Below are 24,237 nucleotides of genomic sequence, written 5' to 3' on the forward strand. Positions count from 1 at the left end.
CTATGCTTTGTATTTACGTATGTATGTTTTCTTCTAGATGGGCAGTTTATGTACAAAGTTTATCAAGTCAATACTCTGGTTGTACACTATCTTAAACATTTTGCTGCATATACTGTTGGTGTACAAGCTTGCCGAGAGTTGGAGGGTAATGAAACTGAGAATACTACAAACTGCAGTCCTAAGAAGATTGTTACTGTGCGAACTCATGCAAATGGTAAGATCCAAATGAGTTGAATTTCTTATTTTTCATCTTCAGTATGTGATGAAAATCAGTTATTCGCATATTCAGTTTGGTGGAGATGAAATTTATGTAACACTCAGAGTAGAAGAAGAGTGTCATCTTCCCTAAAGTCTGTGTCAGTTGTCTTCAGTTGATATTTTTATTTTGAATGTTCATCTGCAACTTACTCTTCCTCACTCCCACATTTGTTTTATGGAATAGATATAAACATGACATGAGATATCTTGGAATATGGAACAAAACCTAGAGTGCTCTAGAATGACGAAGAAGCTGTTATAAACTAATGGTGTGCTTCCGGATGTTCCGCTGAGGTGTTTTCATTTTATGCATGCCTATGAAGAGAGACGTAAGCCCAATAGTGTTTGGAGTCCAAGCAGCAAGTACACATAACAGCAAGACTCTCAACACCTGGAGAATACGGCAGGGTTAGTCATCGAAATATTTTCCATAAAGTGGAAACAACAATTCAGTGGAACAAAGGGATCACACCATTAATCAGTCACACCAAGAAAACCTCAGAGAACTGTTGCAAACTGCTTGTATGTGCTACTTTAAACAACAATATTTATGACAACTGGAATGGAGTTGAGCGACACACATATATCTAAAAACACAGTGAGGTTCAGCTATGTTTTTAAATTTATTTGTGAATTTTTTGATTACTTTCATCTTTCTAGAGCTGTTTCAAATCTAGTGGCTGCTAACAGTGTTCCTTTTCTGTGATGAACACTGTCAACATTAGTGTTTCATTTGGATTTGGAATATATTTAGCATTCATAATAGTTTTGCTTATACATTTCAATTAAGGTCACTTCATTTAATCTTTGATAGTTAAATGATTGTAAATGAATGTTTTACACAACAGTCATTTAAAGCAGAACTTTGAAAGCAACTCTCACTGTTACAATTATATTAATCAGTTGCTATTCACCTACCACCTATGGACACATGCAAGTATGAATGTGGATATTTGTAGAAAGAAATACTTCTCATCATTCTGTGTGTAAGTAGTCATACTCTCTTAGAAATACATTCAATGTTTGTGGATAGCTTACTAAAGTTATTTTGCACTAGAATAGAAAATTCCATTCTGAAACATATATAAGAACTCAGTCCCCAAACAGAAACTGTAGTTATGTACTGTATTGTGAAAGCGTAGCCCACGGTCTTTTAAAATTATTATTAGTCATTAAAGAGTTATTCTTGTCATTTCAGTGTCTTCCAGAGGTTTCTTAAAGTTTGGTGATCTCTTTTGCATAGTGTTTGTCATCATCAGCTGCTTGAAGTTCACTGCTGAACAATAGCCTCTTCCAGACTTTTGCATGCCTTATTGCCTCCAAACAATGAAAACTCCAGGTTGGAATATCAACAATATCAGGAAAAGGATAAATTGCTACTAACCTTAAATATGATGTGACGGGTTGCAGACAGGGACAACGAAAAGAATGTTATGCATTTAGCTACACACACACACACACACACACACACACACACACACACACATTCACAAAAGCAAGCACACCTCATACACACATGACTGTCATCTCCAGCAACTCAGACCGGAATGCAACTGTCACATTGAATGAAAGCAGCAATCTGGGGGTTGGGGGGGGGGGGGGCTTGAAAGGATGAGGTATAGCAGGTTATGGATGGCGGGAGAGAAGAATGCTGTCTGATGGAGTGTGCAGAGACTGCCAGGCATCAGGAGGCTGTTGTGTGGGATGGTACAGTGGGGAGAGGGTGGCTGTCCTGTGCAAACCTCTTAATCTTTGCAAAACCATGGCAGTCTACATCCACTTGAACCTGCTTACTACACGCATCAAAAAGAGTTTTGCAGCACCTCGATTTTGAGAGTCCCAGAACCTGTACAGAAAATTGGAATAGAGATCAATATAGACATCATTTCTGCCCTTTTTATTGCTCCTGAAAGCCACACATTGCATGTTGTATCATGATACAGCTAGACATTCAGAGGTGGTGGTCCAGATTGCTGTACACATGGAGTGGTTGGTGGGCCACATTGTCCATAAACAGCCCTTTTCAATCCATCCCAGACATGTTGAGTAGAGTTCATGTCTGGAGAACATGCTGGCCACTCTAGTCGTTATCCTGAAGAAAGTCTTTCACAAGATGTGCATGATCGTGGCATGTCCACGAAGACAAATGCCTCGCCAATAAGCTGCTGATATGATTGCATTATCGGTTGGAGGATGGCATTCACGTATCGTACGGCCATTATGATGCGTTCCAAGACCACCAGCTGCGTACGTTGGCCCCACATAATGCCACCCCAAAACATCAGAGAACCTCACCTTGCTGCACTTGCTGGACAGTGTGTCTAAGGCATTTAGCCTGATCGGGTTGCCTCCAAACACGTCTCCGTCAATTGTCTGGTTGAAGGCATATGTGACACTAATTGGTGAAGAGAATGTGATACCAATCCTGAGTGGTCCATTCGGCATGCTGTCAGGCTCATCTGTATCACGCTGCAGGGTTGCGAAGATGGACCTCACCATGGACATTGGTTGCGCATCATGCAGCCTATTGTGCACAGTTTGAGTCGTAACACAACATCCTGTGGCTGCATGAAAAGCATTATTCAACATGGTGGCATTGCTGTCAGGGTTCCTCCAAGCCATAATCCATAGGTAGCGATCATCTATTGCAGTAGCAGCCCTTGGGCGGCCTGAGCGAGGCATGTCATTGACAGTTCATGTCTTTCTGTATCTCCTCCATTCTGAACAACATCGCTGTGGTTCACTCTGAGATGCCTGGGCACTTCCCTTGTTGAGAGCCCGTCCTGGCACAAAGTAACAATGTGGATGCGATTGAACCGCGGTATTGACCGTCTAGGCATGGTTGAACTACAGAAAACACGAGGTGTGTACCTCCTTCCGTGGAATGACTGGAACCGATCGGCTGTCGGACCCCCTCCATCTAATAGGCGCTGCTCGTGCATGGTCGTTTACATCTATTGGCGGGTTTTGTGACGTCTTTGAACAGTCAAAGGGACTGTGTCTGTGATACAATATCCACAGTTGTCGTCTTATCTTCAGGATTCTGGGAACCAGGGTGATGCACAAACTTCTTTTGATGTGTGGATATTCAAGCCTATGTATTCCTATACAATTTTTATTCACAGCACTTGCTTCAATTACCAAATTGGCACCTCCTTGATGACTCAGAATGTGTTCTGTCAACTGATCCCTTCTTCTACTCAAGTATGCCATTTTTTCCCCTCCAGTTTGAATCTGTTGTGTTTGCATATCAGCAACCATTATGCCCTTGTTGCTAATGACAAATGAGTGGAAGGTGGCCAAAGGATATGCCACCTTAGGCATCTGGAAAGGCAAGCAAAAGATAGTTGACAAATATGCAGTTTAAGTAAATATATTGTACTCACCTTATTCCAAAGAACTGCTACACTGCTGTAAACTTTTACAGCCTTGGTTTGCAATTAGCAGAGGTCTGGGTGTATATCTGTAATCACCAAATATTTGTTGATAGAGCAAACTACCAACAACTTGGAGTAATTTTAGGCACCAACTAACAACACAGAAGCCTCACTAGAAGCATGGAACTACAAGTAGAAGTAGTGACTGGTGTCCAGGAGGCTGCTGCTTATAACACTGTCCTGGCGTCATCATTGGTTGGTGGACTGGAGATTCTTGATTGGTGGCAGTGTTCAAAGTGCCGCTCGTGGTGCCCACAGGAAACGTAGTGATGATTGCTTTAACAACAGTGGGGTGAGGGGGAGTGTGGATGCAGGAAAAGCGTAGTGATGATTGCTTTAACAACAGTGGGGTGAGGGGGAGTGTGGATGCAGGAAAAGGAAATGCTGAGGATTATTGATCTGAAGGTGTGGCTGAAGACAAGCTACTGTCAGTGCCCCAGCATTTGCCTTGTGACTGTCCTCGAATGACAGCTGAGAAACGAGATGGAGGGCGTGCCTCTGCATCCAGCGATTGTGCGAGGTCTTCTGGTGGTCAAACCTCAATGGCATCGGACCCCTCGCCAACTGCGGAATGGAGGGAACCATTGCCTGTAGACATCTGCTGTCAGCTTGGTGACAGATCAGGTGTATGGTCCAGGTCTTTCAGTTCAGGGCAAGGTGCTGATGATGCTGTGCCCCAAGTAGCTGGAGGGGATGTAGGCTGCATCATCCAGCAGGCTATGAATCTGGGAACAAAGAGTCAGTGGCAAGATCACACAGTTTACAGGTGCAAAATTGATTCAGGTGCCACCACTGCAATGTCCCTGGATCTGCAATGTCCCTGGATCCTATATAAAAACATGCAAGTTGCTGAGCAACTTTATGACAGTGCCCCATTCCTAGCACTTCCGACCACTACATGACCTGAAAAATGAAAAAAAAAAAAAAAAAAAAAAAAAAAAAATAGAAACAAGATGGAGTCATTAGGTTTGTATATTGCCTGAGCAGGCAGAGTACGTGCCGACCGCCACAGTGGGTGCAGCAACTGGAGCAAGGTGCAGTGATTCTGTCTGTGAAGTAAGGCAGCCAGCCAGAATGAAATTTTCACTCTGCAGCAGTGTGTGCACTGATATGAAACTTCATGGAAGCTTAAAACTGTGTACTGGACTGAGACTCAAAATCGGGACCTTTGCCTTTTGCGGCAAGTGCGCTATCAGCTGAGCTCTCCAAGCACGACCCGTGACCCGTCCTCATTGTGGGGTCCTGTCCACTCATCTCTTATAGGGTGCCAAAAGGATGCAGCTTTCTCAGATAGCTATCCAACAATTCAAGCAAATCACATTAATAGTCTTTATTGCAATAAGGAAGATTGACAATATTTAACTTTGAATTTACAACGGTGTTGCAAGTAATGGGCAACATGGAAACAATGTCTTTCGCCATAGCCAATGTCCATACAAGCAATGTATATGAATCACTAATAACGGCTGTCGTAGCACTCTCTGCTAGGCCAGGTCTAGTACTGTGCGGACGAGGCTGGCAGGAGCGCCACTTATATTCTCTTCTTGTAGAGGCAGGTCCTGTCATGGCATGGTCCTGGTCAGCGGGCTATTGGCTGACGTTGTGTCACAGTCTTCTCTGCTCTTGCTTTCTTCTTCTTCGTGCCAGTGCTTGTGGCTATGCCGGAACACTCACAGCTTTACTTCTGCCAGTACCTCATCTCCTTACCTTTCAAACCTAACAGAAGTTCTGCTGTGAACCGTGCAAGACTAGCACTTCTGGAAGAAAGGATATTGCGCAGACAAGGCTTACCCATGTGAAGGTGGCAGAAGTAAAGCTGTGAGGATGGGTCATGAGTCGTGCTTGGATAACTCAGTCAATAGAGAACTTGCCCGTGAAAGGCAAAGGTCCCGAGTTCGAGTCTCGTTCCATCACACAGTTGTAATCTCTCAAGAAGTTTCATTTCTGCTGGCGATGCACCATTGTGAAGCTTGGAATTGTAGTGCAACAAGAAGAGCAGCAAAGCTTGGTCCCATATATGGTGGGTGCAAAGTTTATCCATCTGCTGCTTAAAAGTGTGAATGAAGCATTCCACTTCTCCATTGGAATGTGGATGAAAAGGCATGCTTGTGTGTGACAAATCTCGTACGGAAGTCTTTGAATCCTGCAGGTGTAAATTTTGATCCATTGTCAGTCACAAGCAACTCTTGTTGATCCTCAAGAGAAAATACGGATTGCAAGGCTTGACGAGTGCAACATGTTGTCGTAGAGTGCGCAGGAACCACAAGAGGAAACTTTCTACAGAGTGCAGAACATAAAACTAGCCTGCCCTACACAGTGATAATGTTCTAGTGCATGCACGTCAGTAATAATGGAAAGTGTGGAAAACGAAAAATGTCTACCAAACAGTTGCACATGAACTAACCATTTCCTCTGATGTACCGACACTGTGCAGGACTTTTTTGTTATGTAAGACAGCTGCAGCTGCAGACAATGAAACTTGTCAAAACCAGTTGAGAAAAAGGTTTTGTTGTGTGAAGGTGGGTTAGTGAGAGTGTGTGATAATGCCATATTTGTTATCCAGGTGGGTTGCCATTGTTGAAGCGTTCATTTGCACTGAATCTTTGATGGAAACAAAGAATTTGATTCAGGAGAAATTTCCAGGATGTTCTGTGCCATCAAAAAAGCATCATACATGAGTTGATTGAAAAGTTGTGGCGTAGAGTATCAGTTCAAAATGCTGCCAGGAACAGATCACAAACTGTCTGCACACCTGAATTAAAGAGGCAGGTGCAGAAGATAATGACAAGAAGTCCTCATGAATCAACCAGGAAATTGAGTCAACAGGTTCTTGCAAGTGAGAGAAGTTGCAGATGTGTGTTAAGGAGATGGAAGATAAAACCATACCAGATAAATGTTGTGCAAGAATTGAATGAGCTGACCTACAGAAGAGAGTGTATATATGTTCATGGCTGTTGAGAAGTGTTGTCAGTGGTGTCTTAAGGCTCATCATGAGTGACGAGACATGGTTTCACCTGTTTGCCTACATAAATTTCCAAAACAACTGGTACTGGTCTACAGAAAATCCACACTTAATCCACCAGGTACTCTTGCATGTCGAGAACATTGTGTTTGCTGTGCCATTTCCACCAGATGGGTTAGGGGTCCCATATTGTTTGCAACGACAGTGAGCAGTGACGTGTGTTTGGGAACCCTGGAGGAGTTTTATTTAGACCTGACAGAAGAGGAGCATCAGGGGACAGTTTTACGGCAGCACCCAGTATATACGCTGAGGACAATCAGCCAATGAGTGTTCCATTAGGGTCCAGCAAAATCCAAATGCAAGCATTGCTGAGGCCCTTCAGGCTTCTACCAACCAATCAAATAGTCATAAAGGAGGGGCTGCCTCCATGCATGAGCATGGCACTGTGCCATCATCTGCTTTATTTGTGAGTCCTTGTCAAACCATGTGCAATGTTGAGAAGCTGATCGGGGGGGGGGGGGGGGGGGGGTGGACCACTCCACAGTGACCCTGATGAATCAAACTGTGAACATGCCTGTGAAGAACCTTTGGAATGACCGCATGTAGTTGTTCAGATTCAGTACATAGCAGTAGGACACATTGTAGCACAGACAAGTAATGCTGACGTGCAAAGTATGGGCAAACAATTTATTTGACATGTGAGGTCAACCATTGTGGATGTAATGTAACAGAATCTGCAAATCCAGATCCACTGCTATTGCCTGGCAACCTTCCAGAGATATTTTGGAAACTGGTGCAGCATGTCTTGAGTCATGTGCATCCATGTGGAAAGAAGATGCTTCTGATCTGTCAAAGTCTGGATCTGGTTCCAAGGGAAGACAGTAAAGCATGTCTGCATTGCCATGCTTGTATGTGGGCCTGTACATTATCTCATATTGATAGTGTGATAAGATGAAAGCCAGTATTGCAGTTTCTGCGCAGTGTGATTCACGATTGGCTTGGCCGAACTGAAAAGTGACTGCAAAGGCTCATGGTCAGTAACTAAGTAGAACTTTCCATTGTACAAATACTGATGAAATTTTGTCATTCCATAGATGATGGCAAGAGCCTCCTTGTGTGTTTGCCAATAATTTCTCTGATCCTTGTCAAATAATTTGTAAACAAAAACTATTGGTCTGGCAGCAGAACCAATCCTGTATGAGAGTATAGTGCCAATGCCATACAAAGATGCATTCACAGCCAAGACCACATGTTTGGAAGAATCAAAATGAACTAGGCAACGATCACTGAGGAAAGAGTCTTTGAGTCATCAGAAAGCAATGTCACACAAAAGCTATTTTCTTGCGGCGAAGGTTGTGCAATGATGCCGCAATCTGAACTGCACTTGGAATGAGGTGGATGTAATACACCAGCTTCACTAGCATTGACTCCAGTTCAGTAAAGTTCTCTGGAGGTTTGAGGTCACAAATGGCATGCAAGTGCAACTGTGTCAGATGAACACCCCAAGAATTAATTACGTGCTCCAAGATGTCAACTTCAGTTTGAAAGAACACACACTTGTCTCTGTTGTATTTAAGGCCTGTCTCTGATGGCATTTGGAACAGGGTGCAGAAATTACTAAGGTGCATGTCTGCTGAGCAGCCTAATACCACTGTATCACGTAAATAATTTGTGCATGAAGGCAGAGATGCAGTTAATTGATGTGAATAGTGCTGGAGAATTGCTGGTGTGGATGCACTACTGAAAGGTAACTGCTGGACTTCAATAGCTGCTTAAAATCTGTGCCACGTGGTTTCTTACCCCCAATGCTAGCTTCTCTGAATTACATATTTTCCTTAAGACACATTCTTCGATTGCAAAATCCTCCTGGCCTGAATCTTCTACAGCCCTGTCACACACTTGCCTCGATCCCTGTCACTGTGCCTGTTCTTTACCGTCTCCCTCTTTTCTCTGTTCTGTTTCCTCCTCCTGGTCCCCTTCTCCATGTCATTGTGCACGATGCGCAACTGACATTGCCTGTGGCCTATGGTGAGCCAAACTTCCCTCCTGCTCTCCACCTCCTTTTCCTCCTCCTGATATGAACCCTCACCACATTTGAGCTGCAATGCCACCAAAATGTAGTTGACCAGGGAAATGTAGTTGTGCAGGTGTGAATGTTCGTATGTTTGTATGTATCCTGTTAACTACGAAGAAGTATTCTTCTTAAAGCTTAGCAATGCCCTCAGTCTTGTTATGTGCCTCTTGGTGACTAAACTCCTCAGCTATAAAGTGAGTTATTTACCTCTTCTTTTCCATTACCTGTACTCACTTATATCCTGTTACGGACTTGCAGTTACCATCTTTATTTTATAAAAATATATTCTGTGAGTGAGTGAAAGAAGAAGTGATGTTACTGTGTCACAAATGTTAGTTTCTATTGAATATGTCCTGTGAGATTGTTAAAAATTTTGTAGAAATTTAAATGTTACTAATTTGGATGTTTCGTTCTTTCATACACTGTTGGTGTGCTTATTCACCTCACTTGCTACATGTTGCTAGAGCCTTGTTCTGCATTTTTCAGAGACAGCAGATAACATCAACCCTCAAACTCTTACTGCAGAAGTGAATCAAACTGTAGGCACTGTCAAACTGAGGTGGGAAGAGCCCAAACAACCTAATGGAATAATTGTGACATACCAGATTGAGTATGGACGTGTTGACAGAGTCCCGGTAAGTACACGCTTTGGCTCCATGAGTGTGTATTATGTAACTATCCAAACATTTTCCTGCATGAGTACAGTATTTTTAAAAAAAGTATTTCTATGTGTGGCTGATGAGTGAGGAATGTATCTGAAATGATGCTAAACTGTTACTGTATTTCCACTATTTCTGCAGTGTTTTTCTGCTTCTGCAAACTGTACGTAGGGTCCTCTCATCCTGGGGTTAAGTGACCTGCCTTTCCACTTTAACCTTTGCCAACATAACCTTCTCTCCTCCATGAAGTAGGAACTAACATTTATGAAAGCTAGGATAGCATCAACACTTTTACTTTCACATGTTTATTGGCAGAACTGTATATTTCACCTCTTGAAGATAAGTGTTTGTCAGCATTTCTGTTTCGCAATTTGTTAAAGTGTATGTTTTAAGTTTAGTGTAATTAAGTAACAAAACTTTTCAAACACAAGAAATGGCATGTTTCACATGAAATCTGACATCTCTTGCCAATACGTTTGGAAAACAACCAGCCACTAATTTCATGACATTTAGTTGCCCATGTACAATTTTACTGTTGAACAATCAAAGGCCTTCTCTTGTTTACATGTACTAGAACCTTAATAGTGAGTCATTCATGTATGTCTTTTCCTGTAGAAAAAACTTTTACAAAAACTAAACAGTGAAGTAGTTATGAAATTCTGTTAGGGAAGAGGGTCAGCATCCTAGTGTGACTAATCTCCCTCTCTCTCTCTCTCTCTCTCTCTCTCTCTCTCTCTCATTTTTCTTATGAAGGACTGGAAGGAGTTAATCTTCTTCTGTTACACAGGGAGTTTGAAGAGGAATATACCTATTACAAAGTATTATGTTGTCAAAACTGTACCATGGCTAATTTATTGGAGGAGTGAATACATTTATGCTCATTGTCGCTAGATGTTGGGTGTCTTCTGCTTACTTGTTTACCATCAGAGATTGCAAAATGGCTGCTCTACAGCAGAAATCACTTTGTTTTCTCGAGTTTGTGAAGTGTGATTCCATGATATCAAGGCAAAGACTGATCTTCCAAAAGGATGGACCATTCACAGATGGTATCAATAATTTGTAGACACAGGATGTGTATGTAAAGGAAGGAGCTCTGGCCACTCTTGTGTTTCCAGAGAAAATGTTGCATGAATTCTAACTGCTTTCCAATGTAGTCCTAAAAAAGCAACACATCCAGCTGGTCGGGAGTTATAACTCCCTACAACAACACTTGGCATGTTTGAGATGTTGGATGGTTATGAAGCAATACAAATTACAGTTATTACAGGCTCTACAACATGATGACAAACACAAAAGTGTGTCATTTTTCAAAAGTTTCAGAATGCTATTGACAGTGATAATGCTTATATGCAATGCATTGTGTTCAGTGATGGAATAGCTTACTACCTTTATGGGAAAATAAACAAATACAATGTCCTAATTTGGGACCTACAGAAAAATATGTACACGATGAACATGCACAAGATTCACCCGAAATCAGTGTGTTTTGTGTGATATCTGACTCACCTGTTTACGGCCCATTATTCTTTGATTGAAACACTGTTAACAGTCAGTAGTACTTTGCTGTGTTACAAAACTGTTTGTTTCTAAGGCTAAACTAGAGCAACTTCATTTTTCAATGAGGCAGGCTACCCCCTTACTGGAATAGCCAAGATCACGAATATCTGAATGAAACTCTTCCGGGCCATTGGATTGGTTGTCAGACAGCCAGCAACCTAGCACTTCTCTACTGGTCTCCATGGTCACCAGTTTCGATGCCCTGTGACTTCTTCCTGTGGGGTTTCATTACAGATAAAGTGTGTACACACCAACACTACCTAAGAACCTAGATCAGTACTGACACAGCATCGGTGACGATGGACATGTTTGCCTGTGTAATGCAGGAATTAGAGTACCGATATGATATTATTCATGTCGCCGAAATAATCTAAACTTGAGAAATTCTTAAATATGTGTCCAAAATTTCATAGTTTTATGTCTTACAGTGTAATAAATATATGTGTTTGAAATAAATATGTTCTCTTTGAAACACCATAATCCTCCTTTAAAATTTGTTGAACTGGGCTCCAAGATAACCAGCTAGTCTCTGACAGTTGATCAATTGTCTGTCTACGGTCTTTGAGCACAAGCTGTAGAATTTTTTCAATATTTTTATCGGTTCGGGCAGTTGATGGATGTCCAGAACGAGGTTTGTCATCAATCGACATGTCGCCATTTTTAAATGGAGCAAGCCACTTGTACACATGAGCTTTTCACGTAGCATCATATTGATAAGCTGTTTTCAACATTAAAGCAGTTTCAGCAACATTTTTACTGAGTAGAAAACAAAATTTCGCAGCTGCACATTGTTCACTGAATCTTGCCATAGTAAAAAACGAAACATGAACAAAACAGCTCTAGTAAAAACAATCACAGCAGATGAGCAGAACGATCCAGGTCAGCAACACAGGTAGCACTGAACTGGCAACGAGTTGCATTATACATGACTGGCGGCAGAAATGTGTAACACACAAGCTCTGCCCACCGCAATGTTATTTCGTTTTTTTGGTAGGTGTATAGGCTGCCCTGCATGACAGGTAGCTTATGTGGAAGTAGTATCAGCCTGCCTTACCTTACCACCCTGCTTTGCAGTGCAACCAACATATCAGGGACGAGAAATGATATTTTTTTCCGGCCCCCAATGTAGGCTGCCATGCCCAACAAGTGTGCTATGTTGGGGGTAGTATCGGCCTGCTTCATCAACCTCCTTTTTGCGGAATACACATGTAGATGGGCAAGGCAGAGCAGAGAGTGAGAGATGGGGAGGATGAGACGAACAGAGAAAAGTAGGAGGAGGTGATGGACAGATGGAGTGGCAGGGATGGGCAGAGAGAGAGAGAGGGGGTGGGGGGTGGAGGAGAATGAGATGGACAACAAGTATGGGGAGAAGGAGATACTCATTGAGAGGGGGAGATACAGAAGGCAGTAGGGGGAGAGGGATAGTGGACAGGTGGAAAAGGAAGAGGGGTGGAAGGATATGGACAGAGGGAGGGGAGGAGAACGTTGACAGAGGGAGGGGAGAAGAAGATGTAGTTGGACAGAAAGCTGGAGGAGATTGACAAGGAGAGGAGGAGGAGATGAAGAGACATAGTAGGGAGGAGGCAAGGGACACACAGAGTTGAGAGGATGAAGAAGAAGAGATGTCTGCAACATATGTGTTGAACGCATACGTAAGCATATATATATATATGCTGTATATAAATACATATGAGATTATAGGTGTTGTTTTTATAAATGGTGGTATTACTACAAATTTAACTTTATTAAGAAATATGTCTTAAATCATTTAACGGCCTGCAGAAAATGCTCCTGTCGAAGCCGAAAAAATGTGACAATGTTTCTGATTATTTAAAGGACTCTGACTGAGAAGTGTGGTACCAGCTGCTTCATTCTTCCTTCAAAAATGTGGCTGTGTTTCTGATTATTTAAAAGACTCTGACTAAGAAGTGTGGTACCAGCTGCAACATTCTACCTTCCTCAGCACTTTTAAAAATTTCCCCAAAAATTTTAGCCTGTGAACATATTCCCACTTTTTTTAACATGCAGCTGACCACAGACTCCCACAAGCTCCCGTAACTGTAACTCACTCACAACCACAAGTCATTGCTGTAAGTTGCTCATACTCATCCACTCCGTTGCACTTTCTTCACTCGCTCATGTTGCCCAACTTGTCATTATCTCTTCTTGTCTCTCTGTCATTGTTTTCCGTGTCACAGCCACAGCCCCTTCATTCTATCCTACTACTACAGTCTCCTCTCACTTCCACTGCCTCCTGCTTCCTCTCTCATACTGCTAATATCTCATTCCTTCCTTTCTCACTGTCACTATCTCTCTCTTCCTCATTGTGATTGTCAGATACTTGGTCCCTTATTATCACTGGCTCTCCCTTACTCCCACATTCTCCTTTTCTCTATGCGTCCTCCCTGGCACTGTCTCCTTCACCCTTTTTCTAGTACAGTTCTGTCATCATCAGCTATGTTCCATTGCCACTGTGTTTCTCTCTTTCTCTCACACTGCCATTGTCTCTTTCACTCATAAACACAGCCACTGTCTGCTATCTTCCAGTATTTATTACTTTTCCGTCTCTTTGCCACTGCCACTGCCGCTGTCTTCTTCTCTCTCAGCATAAAATAGCAAGAATAAGTTTGCATGCAAAAACTTTTGGGAAAATTTTCAAGGGTGTTGAGGGGGTAGAATGAGGCAGCTGGTGCCTCATGTTTCAGTCAGAATCTTTTAAATAAACAGGAACATATTCGCATTTCTTGTGCTCTGATTGGAGCATTTTTCCACTGGCTTCCTTCTTTTCCCTGCTGCAGGAGGGCTTGTAACTCGTATGGAAAGAAATGTATTGGCCAGTAAAATTTAGACACTTTACTTACGTGAAACTTAAGTAATGCAGAACTAATTTTGCACCTCAGATTGGATTTGGCGTGTAAAAAATTTTGCATGTGCTTCAGTACTATAGTGGTTCCCAGATGATAACAGAGACACTGTGCAACATGTTTGTACATGCTACATCACCTTATAAACTACATTTTCACATCACACCAGATTTTTCACTCATATTTTACTAGTACACATAGGGTAACTTTAAACCTCTGTATCTTGGAAGAGGATAAAGATATGAAGGAAAATTTTCAAAGTTGTTCGATATCACGATTTTAGGAATACACCAGAAAAATTACAGCCATTTGCTATGCATAGCTGTCTGGGAATCCAAGGATGGGTTTCAATAACAGATAAAGGTTTCTGAAAATGGGGAGATATCTCTTCTAGATAAATGTCTAGAGAATACATCATTAAATTTGGACATTTTTCTGCAGTTATTTATTATTTAGATTTCACCTATACTGGACTTTACATGTAGAAGTTGGGTAACTCCAAACCTCTGTATCTTGGAAACAGATACGGGTATCAAGAAAATTGCCAGGGTTGTTTGAGATCAGAAATATAGTGCAAAAAGTTTCAGTCACTTGCTGAGATGACTTGAAATCCTTGGCTGAGTTTTGCTCTGCTAGTGACAGTGAAAATATAGGTTTTTTTCCTGGATTTTACAAAGAACCACTCACGAACTAATGGTGTGTCTGTAAGTCCCATCAAGCCCACCATAGACCACACACAGTGCAAAAAGAACCAACCAGTTTGCTCCATTTGCCTAAGCAGGAGGATGTGTGTACAATTTGACCCTGTACTGCAGGATTGTGACACTAAAACAATCCTTCTGTTGAGTATACGAATGGTCCCTAGCCCAAGGGCTGTCCAAAACATTTGACCCTACCTTTTTATCAACAATAGAACCTGAGGTATGAGCACCAGAATATCACATTTTAATGCTCAGCATTTTGGAACATATTAGGTACACATGCATACCAATAACTAAGCACAAGATTTCAGTGTTCTAGTAAAAATGCAGTCGTAGTCATAAGAGTTACTAGGCTTTACCAGTTTAATGATTTTTTGTAAACTCTTTAGGAGTTGCAATTTTAAATTGAATTATTTAAGTGGTGTTAAAATGTCTGCTGCAGTAAATGTAATAGCTCTGCATTTGATTAATTATAATTTGGTATCACTTTTTCTCCAACAGTTACAAAGTAATCATTGGATTTGATGACTAATGGTATCAGTTTGTCATCAGTTATGTTGCTGTTATTTTCTGGAAACTGATTTCAAAATCAGCAAGATACAATACTTCAAATAATCTGTGTTTTCCATATTACACTCACTGTTTCATTATTTTAGTTTTAAAATTGTTCATAATGTATTTTTTATGTTCTAAATATTTGATGGACCTCTTCTCAGATGTTTCTTCAAATGGCATGTGCTCTCTCTCTTTGTGATGTTTCAGAGAGGTTTAAAATTTAATCCAGGATGTTTCTGCAAATTCTTGTAATCAACAATTGTTCATTACCACTTCTCTCCCCTTGTCAGCCTAATACATTTGGTGAACATTTATTCCCCCAACATGATTTGATCCAGCTTCCTTAGAGTCATGTGTCCCCAAACAGTTGCACATTAGGCAACTCAGCGATGCGGGAGCGTGGGATGAAATAAATGATGATAGATGGATGGAGAGATAGAGATAGATAGATAAAGAGAGAGAGAGAGAGAGAGAGAGAGAGAGAGAGAGAGAGAGAGAGGAAAGAGATGTATAGAGAAAGAGAGAAACAAGAAGATATTAACTGTTAGTTAAAATTTCTGCCACATTATTTTAATTTTCATTTTATTTTAACCATTGGGGTTTCAGTAATTTTGTAATCTTGTTTCAGTAATACTTAGGTATCATTTTGCACCCTTTCTCAGTTCCATGAAGTATAACTGTAGCTACTGTTAATGATTTGCTCCTTAATCTCGTGAACTACCAATAAGATGATGATATAGAAAACAGTAACTGTAATGATGAAGTTTTATGTTTCTTGCAGCCCAAGACGATTGTTGAATGTACACCTAGGAGTGAGTTTATTAGGAACAACCGCTCATACATGCTTGTGAATCTGTCACCTGGGAACTACAGCCTTAGAGTGAGAGCTACATCTCTGGCTGGCAATGGAAACTACACAGAAACCAGATACTTCTATATACAGGTATGTATGTACATATATAGTGTAGAGAACCTTTGTTTAGTTCTTTCCCAAGCAATATATGAAGGTTGTATCTGTTCCCGAAAGAATGGATACCATTGATGACCGTGCAGCTTCTCTAGAATGAAATGATAATTAAATCGACACCCTAGCTGCAAACAGGCGTTGATATACATCATTGGGGAGATGTTGAAAATGTGTGCCCCGACCGGGACTCGAACCGAGGATCTCCTTCTTACATGGCAGACGCTCTATCCATCTGAGCCACTGAGGGCACCGAGGATAGTGCGCCTGCAGGGACTTATCCCTTGCACGCTCTCCGTGAGACCCACATTCCCAACATGAGAAATGAGTGTGATGGGCAAACATCTATTAGGCGCACTACGAATGTAGTGGAGTGGACATGTTGGGAATGTGGGTCTCACGGGGAGCGTGCAAGAGACAAGTCTCTGCAGGCGCACTGTACTCTGTGCCCTCGGTGGCTCAGATGGATAGAGCGTCTGCCATGTAAGCAGGAGATCCCGGGTTCGAGTCCCGGTCAGGCACACATTTTCACCTGTCCCCGTTGATATATATCAACACCCATTAGCAGCTGAAGGTATTAATATATAATTCTAAACATGAGATAATACAGTAATGGTACTCCAAGAAAAATGGCATCCCGAAAACCACACTGAAAAATGGTAGCAGAATTGTACATACCTGCCTTCCATGAAACACAATGTTTCCCAATCATAAGACATGTTTTGACACTTGTTTGGTTGCTCCTCCGGGCTTGACATTATTTATTAATATGTATTCTTTACATCTTAAATTTACAGAATGTCATTCTTCAGTAAATTATAGAATGGCGGCACACCAAGTTTTATCATTTAAATTCTTACAAGGCTTTATATAAGAATCTCTGTTAAAGTCATCACAGAGCGAAACATTAGGGTATTTTGAGTTGTATAGTTTTGAAATGAATATTGTGCCAAGGACTGCCTTCTGATTTCGCATTTGTTATGTAGATAGGAAATGATAAAACAATTGCCCTGAGTACAATAACTTCATACATCTCCTCCAAATAACATGCCGCACTGCTGTTCATGATCATGTGATGCCCCACTACACATGAAATTCCAAACAGAAATGCGGCAAAAGGTGTAAGAGCAGAGCAGACACCTCACACAGGCTTCCTACATCATCGTAGCTACACATGCATAGTAACATCTGTCTGCTGGTGCTCTCCGGCAACTGCTCAAATGAACCAATGTCTAAGAGGTCGCGGGAAAATATTGCAAATGGTGGTTTGAGAAGTGTTACTTTCAAAGTAAATTTCCTCTTACACAAGATTAATTATGTTACACGTGAGAATGTGCAATGAATTTCTTAAATCACAGAGCGTTTGACTCTTATTCAAAACTTAACACTTTGAGGACCAACCACTTATAAAAATTTCAGTCATGGAAAACCAGACATTTACATCTTCCTTTAATATTTTACTGGCACATTTGTGTTTGTGATATCTTAAAGGGTAACCTTTGAAAAAAAATTATATGTGAAAACTTATCTTTGCTTGTAACTATACTATACTTAATTTAAACATGACCTTTTCCTGTGTGTGTGTGTGTGTGTGTGTGTGTGTGTGTGTGTGTGTGTGTGTTTGTGCTACTTAACAGTGATGTTGCTATTGATTGACTGCAGTGTGTCCTTTGCTCTGAATATCTGCTGTCATTTGCTGGCAAGATAATGTGCTGTGAGCTATGATTGGCTGAGAAAAGTACATCGCAATCTCGATTTCAGTGCTTTGGAAACTAATATGCTGTCTTTGATGGAATTCATATTTATACTTAATACGAGAGTATGTAGTGTACATTTTGCTGCACATCAAAGATCATTCTGAAACACATTATTTTCCTCCTGGATTTAATTTCCTAATGTGCCTTGCAGGTCAATGCCACTGAATAAAACGTTTACCATTCAAAGGAGTGATAAGTTTTACAGTTACAAGGGGAAGTATACTGTCACTTAACATGAAGAAAGAGTATTTTCACCCAGGAAAATGAGTATTTTCACCCAGGAAGAAGTGTATTTTTAACTGGGACAGCCAGGGATTTTTTTTTTCTTGTCCATGTACACATCCTGATGACGATGCAAATCCATCCACCCACACAAACAGTGCTACTTTAAGGTTGTGTCTGCTGAAAATGGTTGTTGGACATAATTGACGTAAAAAAAGCTGGCTTACTTTGCTTTCGTGTCGTATCGTACTTATTTGTGGATAACTGTAGAAGCTAAGATAGGGTTTCCAAGTTGCAAATGACATAATATGAATTATTTGTGAATTGAATTAAGAAAATTCTCTTAAAACGTGTTAAAAAAACTAAATATATTAAGTACTGCATTTCATTACATTTATTCATTTGAGAAATTACTTATAAATAATAAATCCCTTTCTACAGCTGACAGTTCCATTCATAGAATCTGTGCCATCAATAAAAACAATATATAGAAGGTTTTGAAACCAGTATTTTGAATACAGTAAAATGTTTGTGTCACAGGACTTGCCGTCGTCTTCGAGTGTCAAGGTGCTCGTGGGCGGCCTAGTCAGCGCACTCCTGCTGCTTGCAGTCGTGTGTGCTGTCGGTATTTACATGCGACGCAGGTACCTGTCTCAGGTTCCGAGCATGTTGATTGCTTCTGTGAATCCCGAATATGTACAAACAAGTGAGTCATTAATGCTATATTCTGTGTAGAGATAATTTGTATTGCTGTATATACCAAATGGCTACAGAATATTTAACCATATACGTAGCACATGATACATTCACCAATAACAGCAACACCAGCACCTCCAAAAGCACTTAATGTGCTTTTACTATCAAAGAATTTGTATTGCGTTTGATGTATATAAGGATTTTTAAAACCAGTGTTTAATGATGCAACAGCCATTATTTACCGGCCTCCAGCACATTACTCTCTGAAATCCAGAAACGTTTAATTTTCGTTCACGTACTAACCAACAGGTCCATTACAAGATACTCAAATGGAACAACTACTATTGTGTGAGATGATGGACTAATAATATTTTGTATGAAAGGCCTGGGGGGGGGGGGGGGGGCATAATGTGCACATAAAACAGTAAGTTGGCTAAAATGTATGTTATCAGAATGAATTTCTTATGCATGCCTGTAATGCAGGGTGTATACACCATGGGACAAATGAGAGATCTGGGATAAATGTAGGAACTCTTTCATCTGGGTAAGACCCAGGTATTTTTTAGAATTCTGGGAGTTTTTCATTGTTTTGGTTTTCAGTTAAATTTTTGTGTTTGGACTGGTATGAATTGATACTCTAACAAAGAATTTTACTTCAGCCCGCTACTTCAGAAAAATGTGCAACAATAGAACATAAAAAAGAGAATAACACCAAAATGAAACTTTATTTGCAAATAAAATGTGCCCTTTACAACAACAAAACACAGTGCACACACAAGCAATTACTGATAGCAAAATGTTTCAAAGACTTTAGGATGAAGACTATACAGTACTTAGAAACAGCAAACTACTTTAATTGGGTGTGATGTCACAACTTTTCACATTTCTAATAGGCACCAGGAAAATATTGCAAATTGTGGTTTAGAAAGCATTACTTACAAATTTCCTTTTATGCAAAGTAAATTATACTATGTTACTGCCTAACCACACCACACAAACTTTTTGAAAACCAAGATTATATGTGAAAGCTTACCTTTCTTTTAGCTACACTGCATGTATATTAATTTAAACCATTAAATTTTCCTAGTTGTATGTTTGCGCTACTTTAGCAGTGATATTACTATTGGCTGACTACATCATGTGTCCCGTGCTCTGAATATCTGCTGTCATTGGCTAGTAAGATCACGTGTAAGATTGGCTCACAAAAGCACATCATGCAGTGCAATCTCGATTTCAGTGCTGTGTAAGCTACAATGTAGTATTTGGTGAAATTCATATTTATACTTTTGTAATAGAAAAATATGTACTATACATGGTGCTGTGCGCCAAAGATATTTTTCCAAAACGCATTGCATTTTTAAGTCTTTGCTATTCAAGGGATTAAGTTGTTCAGCTTCAACAGAAAGTATATTGTCACTCAAGATGGAAAAAATAGACTTTCACCCCAAGTATGGTGTATTTTCATCCAGAAAAAAGTGTAATTTTTTTACAAGGAAATCTGGGAAAAATCCAGGATTTCTTTTTCCTTGTCTGCTATGCATTTTTTACATTTTTTTCTTTAATGACTGTTAACACTGACATCAAGTAGGATTGTTTGCTTCTTTTCTTTTGAATGTCTGATTCCATAATTTCATTAAGTTTATAAAGTTCACTTGTGCTTTCAGCTTTATGTGTCATATTTCTTTAAGACTTTAAATCAATTAAAGGAACCATGTTCTTGTTTGTCTCAAATTTCAGCATATGTGCCAGATGAGTGGGAAGTGCCACGTGAAAAGATAAAATTAGTCCGAGAATTGGGCCAGGGTTCATTTGGTATGGTGTGGGAAGGCATCTACTGCCACAAGACTGAAAATGAGAGGCGTTGTGCTGTCAAGACTGTGAATGAGCATGCCACTGACCGTGAACGGTCAGAGTTCCTAAATGAAGCATCTGTCATGAAGTAAGTTGTGCTGAAACTTTGAAATGTGTATACAAATTTATAAAATAATGGTTTATAAAATAACTTAATTTAAAAAAAGTCAAACCACAATAGAAAACAGCAGAAACAAAACAGAAAAGTCTTTTTTTCTCACCGCAGATGTGGGGAACTGTTCTTTTCATTGTAAAATTGAGTAACTTAGAAATTATATTATAAGCATGATTGACATGCACACTAGATGAAGAGTGTAAAATAAGAGTTTGTTGCTAATTATGATTCTCTGCTGCTTCTACTATCCACAGTCCTCTTTCTCTCATAATGACTACAAGTGAAAGGAGAACATTGTGTGTTTAGTTTGCTATAAAATTAAATAAAAGAGATGTGCTGCTAAGAGATTATTGCAAAATATCGCACACAGCTGAAGCTGTCAAGAAGTAATAAAAATCAATGAAACATCAAAGATATGTGTTTGATTCTCAGCATCAGCACACTGACAGCTATGCCCACAAGTACAGGTTTATTTAGACTTAGAACTCATTGACAATATGTAAAAAAATACTTATACACTTGTTTACTTCCAGTGTCTAATAACATCCAAACATTAGAGGTGCCACCTTACTCTAGTCAATTCTGTAGTTTAAAAATTGATACCAAACTGTTAGGCAGGAAATCATAAATATATATAATTAGAATTTATTTAATGTGTAATATTAGGTATTAATATAATTAAACCAACCAGTCACTTATTTTATAACCTAGTAAATACTTAAAATTGTATTTTATAGCTTCTCTAAATCCTGACATATAATGTCAGGAAGTGAGAGACTGCCTGAAAAATGACAGGTCTCTGATACAGCCATGGTAGTTCTGGCTTGCTTTCAAGGCAGAAATGAGTCTTGAAATGAAAATCCCCAATGGCTTACTGGTTGAAGCTACAACTGATCCTAGAACCAAAAACAGACCCATCTGCAGTATTGTGGCTTAAACATCCTCAGATTAAGAAATAAAATTGAAGAACTGACTTAGCGGAAAGAGAGAGTTTTTTACCACAGAAGTTAATGGGACATAGTGTAAGAAAACTGTAATCAGGAATGTACGAGGTGTGATAAAAAAAGTAACAGTAATTTTTTTAATTCACGGGCTTTATACATCCAATTTTCAAATTTTTATATCTCGTTGCTACACATGTTCCTCATGTATGTTTGCATTTTCAGCTGTTTCAAATATTTGTTATACTGCTGACACTCGAAAATGTTATAAGTGTTTTCGAGTGCTCAATGAATTTTTATTTTTGAGAAAGACACATCAAAGAATTTTTTGAGAAAGATGGATCAGAGAATTTGCATCAAATTTTGCTTGAAAAAGGAATAAAGTACAGCATTGCATTCAAAATGTTGACTGTGGCCTTTGGCGAATCTACTATGACTGGGGCAAGAAATTACAAGTGATGTAAGTGTTTGAAAGAAGGTCGAGAAGACGCTGAAGATGACGTCCACCCAGGATACCCTACATCAATTACTGATGACGATGTGGAAGAAGTAAAGAACATGATTATGGGAAATTGCTGAATCACTATCAGAGAGGTTGCTGATAATCAAAGTCGACAGTGATCCAGAACGTCTAAAGAAGGTTACAACAGGTGATGAAACGTGGGTATGAAAACTGCCTGGAGAGCCAAGGCCAAACAAAATTCGACAAGTTTGATCACAGGTGAAGGTTTTTCCACTGTTTACTTCAATTACATTGGGGTAGTGCATCATGAGTCCATACCTTATGGTCGTACAATCAATAAGGAATACTACCTGCAAGTTACTTGTCATTTGTGTGAAGCAGTCTGGAAAATGACCAGAATTGTGGTAAAACCACTCGTTGAAATTGCATTACAATAATGCTACCGCTCATGCCTCATTGCTTGTGTGTGATTTCTTGGCAAAAAGCAAAACTGTTATGCTGTGTCAGCCACCATATTCACTGGTCATGTCCCCCTGCAACTTCTTTTTATTCCCGAGGCTGAATAGAACCGTGAAAGGCTGTTGTTTTCCCCCCCATTGATGAGATAAAAACAGAATTGCTGAGGAGCTGAGCACCATAATGAAAAATGAGTTCCAGAAAAAGTGCTGGCACATGTGCATATATCTCAGGGGGGTTTCTTTGTAGGAGACAAAGTTGATGTCGATGAATACACAAAAATTCTTTAAGAAAAACAAAAATTCCTATTACTTTTTGATGACACATCATATGCCTTAAATATATGTTTTACTTGCGTGGAAACCCTTAAGAGTCAATACATGGAGCAGTGTTCTCCACAAAGATTTAGATGTGTGTTCTCCACAAAGATTTGGATTCTTGCTGTGGATTGTAGTTTGTTAGTAACAAAATAATTAAGCTGCGATTGAATTGGAATGGGAACAAATATTGTATGAGCCAGGTAACTTGTGAGCAGGATGCACCAAAGAAGAAAAAGCAGACTTTCTGAATGGCTCAGAAGAAAATACGGACTATGTTGGATTGCAAACAATGGAATATGAGCTTACACTGGCTCCGCATAGATGTCGTTAAAGAAATTTGTTGGGTGATCCCTCCCCTTATATTTTGATATGAGAAACAAGCTAGTTGTAGGTAACATTTAGTTCAAGAAATGGGATGCAAAACCACCCACTTTAGTCACTGACTGTATTCTGTAAAAATGAACATTCGCATGAGAAAACTACAAAATTATAAATCATAATTGCTGGCTATTACTGGCCTTCAAGGGGTGAAATATCAGTACTGCCGATAGACAGGTATAAAATTACACCACACTATCTTAGCTTTCAGAATAATAATGGTCTTGCAGAAGAGAGCGGTATAGGCTGGAGAAGCATAAAAAGGAAGGGCAGGCCACTCAAATCACAGGATGAAAGGGATTCACTTGTTTTGAGGACCTCATCCTCTTTAACTTTCGCCCAACCTATCCTCTTCTCCTCAAGGAAGGAGCTGTTATTATGAAAACTAGGATACCATCATGTATTTTTATGTGCACTATAGGCAGTACTGATGTAGACTATATTCTGTCAGATCTAAACATTTAAAAGACTATCAGTTGTATCAGCGTAACCACAGGTTAACACCTATATGGAAACCACAGATATGGCAATGAGAAGACCTCAGGAAGTCTGCAATAAAAGAATACCAAAAGTTAAAACTAGTTGCCTTCCTCGATAGAAGAATTCAAAGATCAGATTCAGATGTTTTTGCCTAAAGAGGAACTGAAATCTACAAATGAGAAATGAGTTCACAAAATGTTTAGTGTATCACAAGACATTAACTACTTCCATGAAGTTCAATTTACAAATGCATCAAAGAATATCGAAATGGAAAACTTGAAGAGGTTATAAAACTTGAAAGGAAGTCCTCTGAGGAGAAAGAAGAGGAAAAAGAAAAATCAATTGATGGTGCTGCTCACATGAGCTATAAAACTGCACAACTTTTGCCTATGCCCTTGTGCCCTTTCACGTAGGGTGATTTAATAAATGAACACTTGGCAGTTGCAGCTGAACTTTCATGTACTCTTCAGGCAGAAGAGTTTCACATGTGAATTTATCAGACGCAATAGTCGTGTGTCCCACATGGG

The 24,237-nt window shown here is 39.9% G+C and overlaps 1 protein-coding gene across 1 annotated transcript in view; it reads left to right on the forward strand.

Annotated features, from left to right (window-relative positions):
• The window catches only part of LOC124616577 (insulin-like peptide receptor), a 418,803-nt gene that overhangs the window by 369,282 nt on the left and 25,284 nt on the right, over positions 1–24,237 (forward strand). The window contains exons 15-19 of the mRNA XM_047144897.1: positions 38–214; positions 9,218–9,366; positions 15,849–16,010; positions 18,551–18,716; positions 20,444–20,645. Of these exons, the coding sequence (XP_047000853.1) occupies positions 38–214; positions 9,218–9,366; positions 15,849–16,010; positions 18,551–18,716; positions 20,444–20,645 (856 nt within the window). The remainder of the gene's footprint in view (positions 1–37; positions 215–9,217; positions 9,367–15,848; positions 16,011–18,550; positions 18,717–20,443; positions 20,646–24,237) is intronic.

The sequence above is a fragment of the Schistocerca americana genome, chromosome 5 (assembly GCF_021461395.2).
Source record: "Schistocerca americana isolate TAMUIC-IGC-003095 chromosome 5, iqSchAmer2.1, whole genome shotgun sequence".
NCBI classification, from domain to species: domain Eukaryota; kingdom Metazoa; phylum Arthropoda; class Insecta; order Orthoptera; family Acrididae; genus Schistocerca; species Schistocerca americana.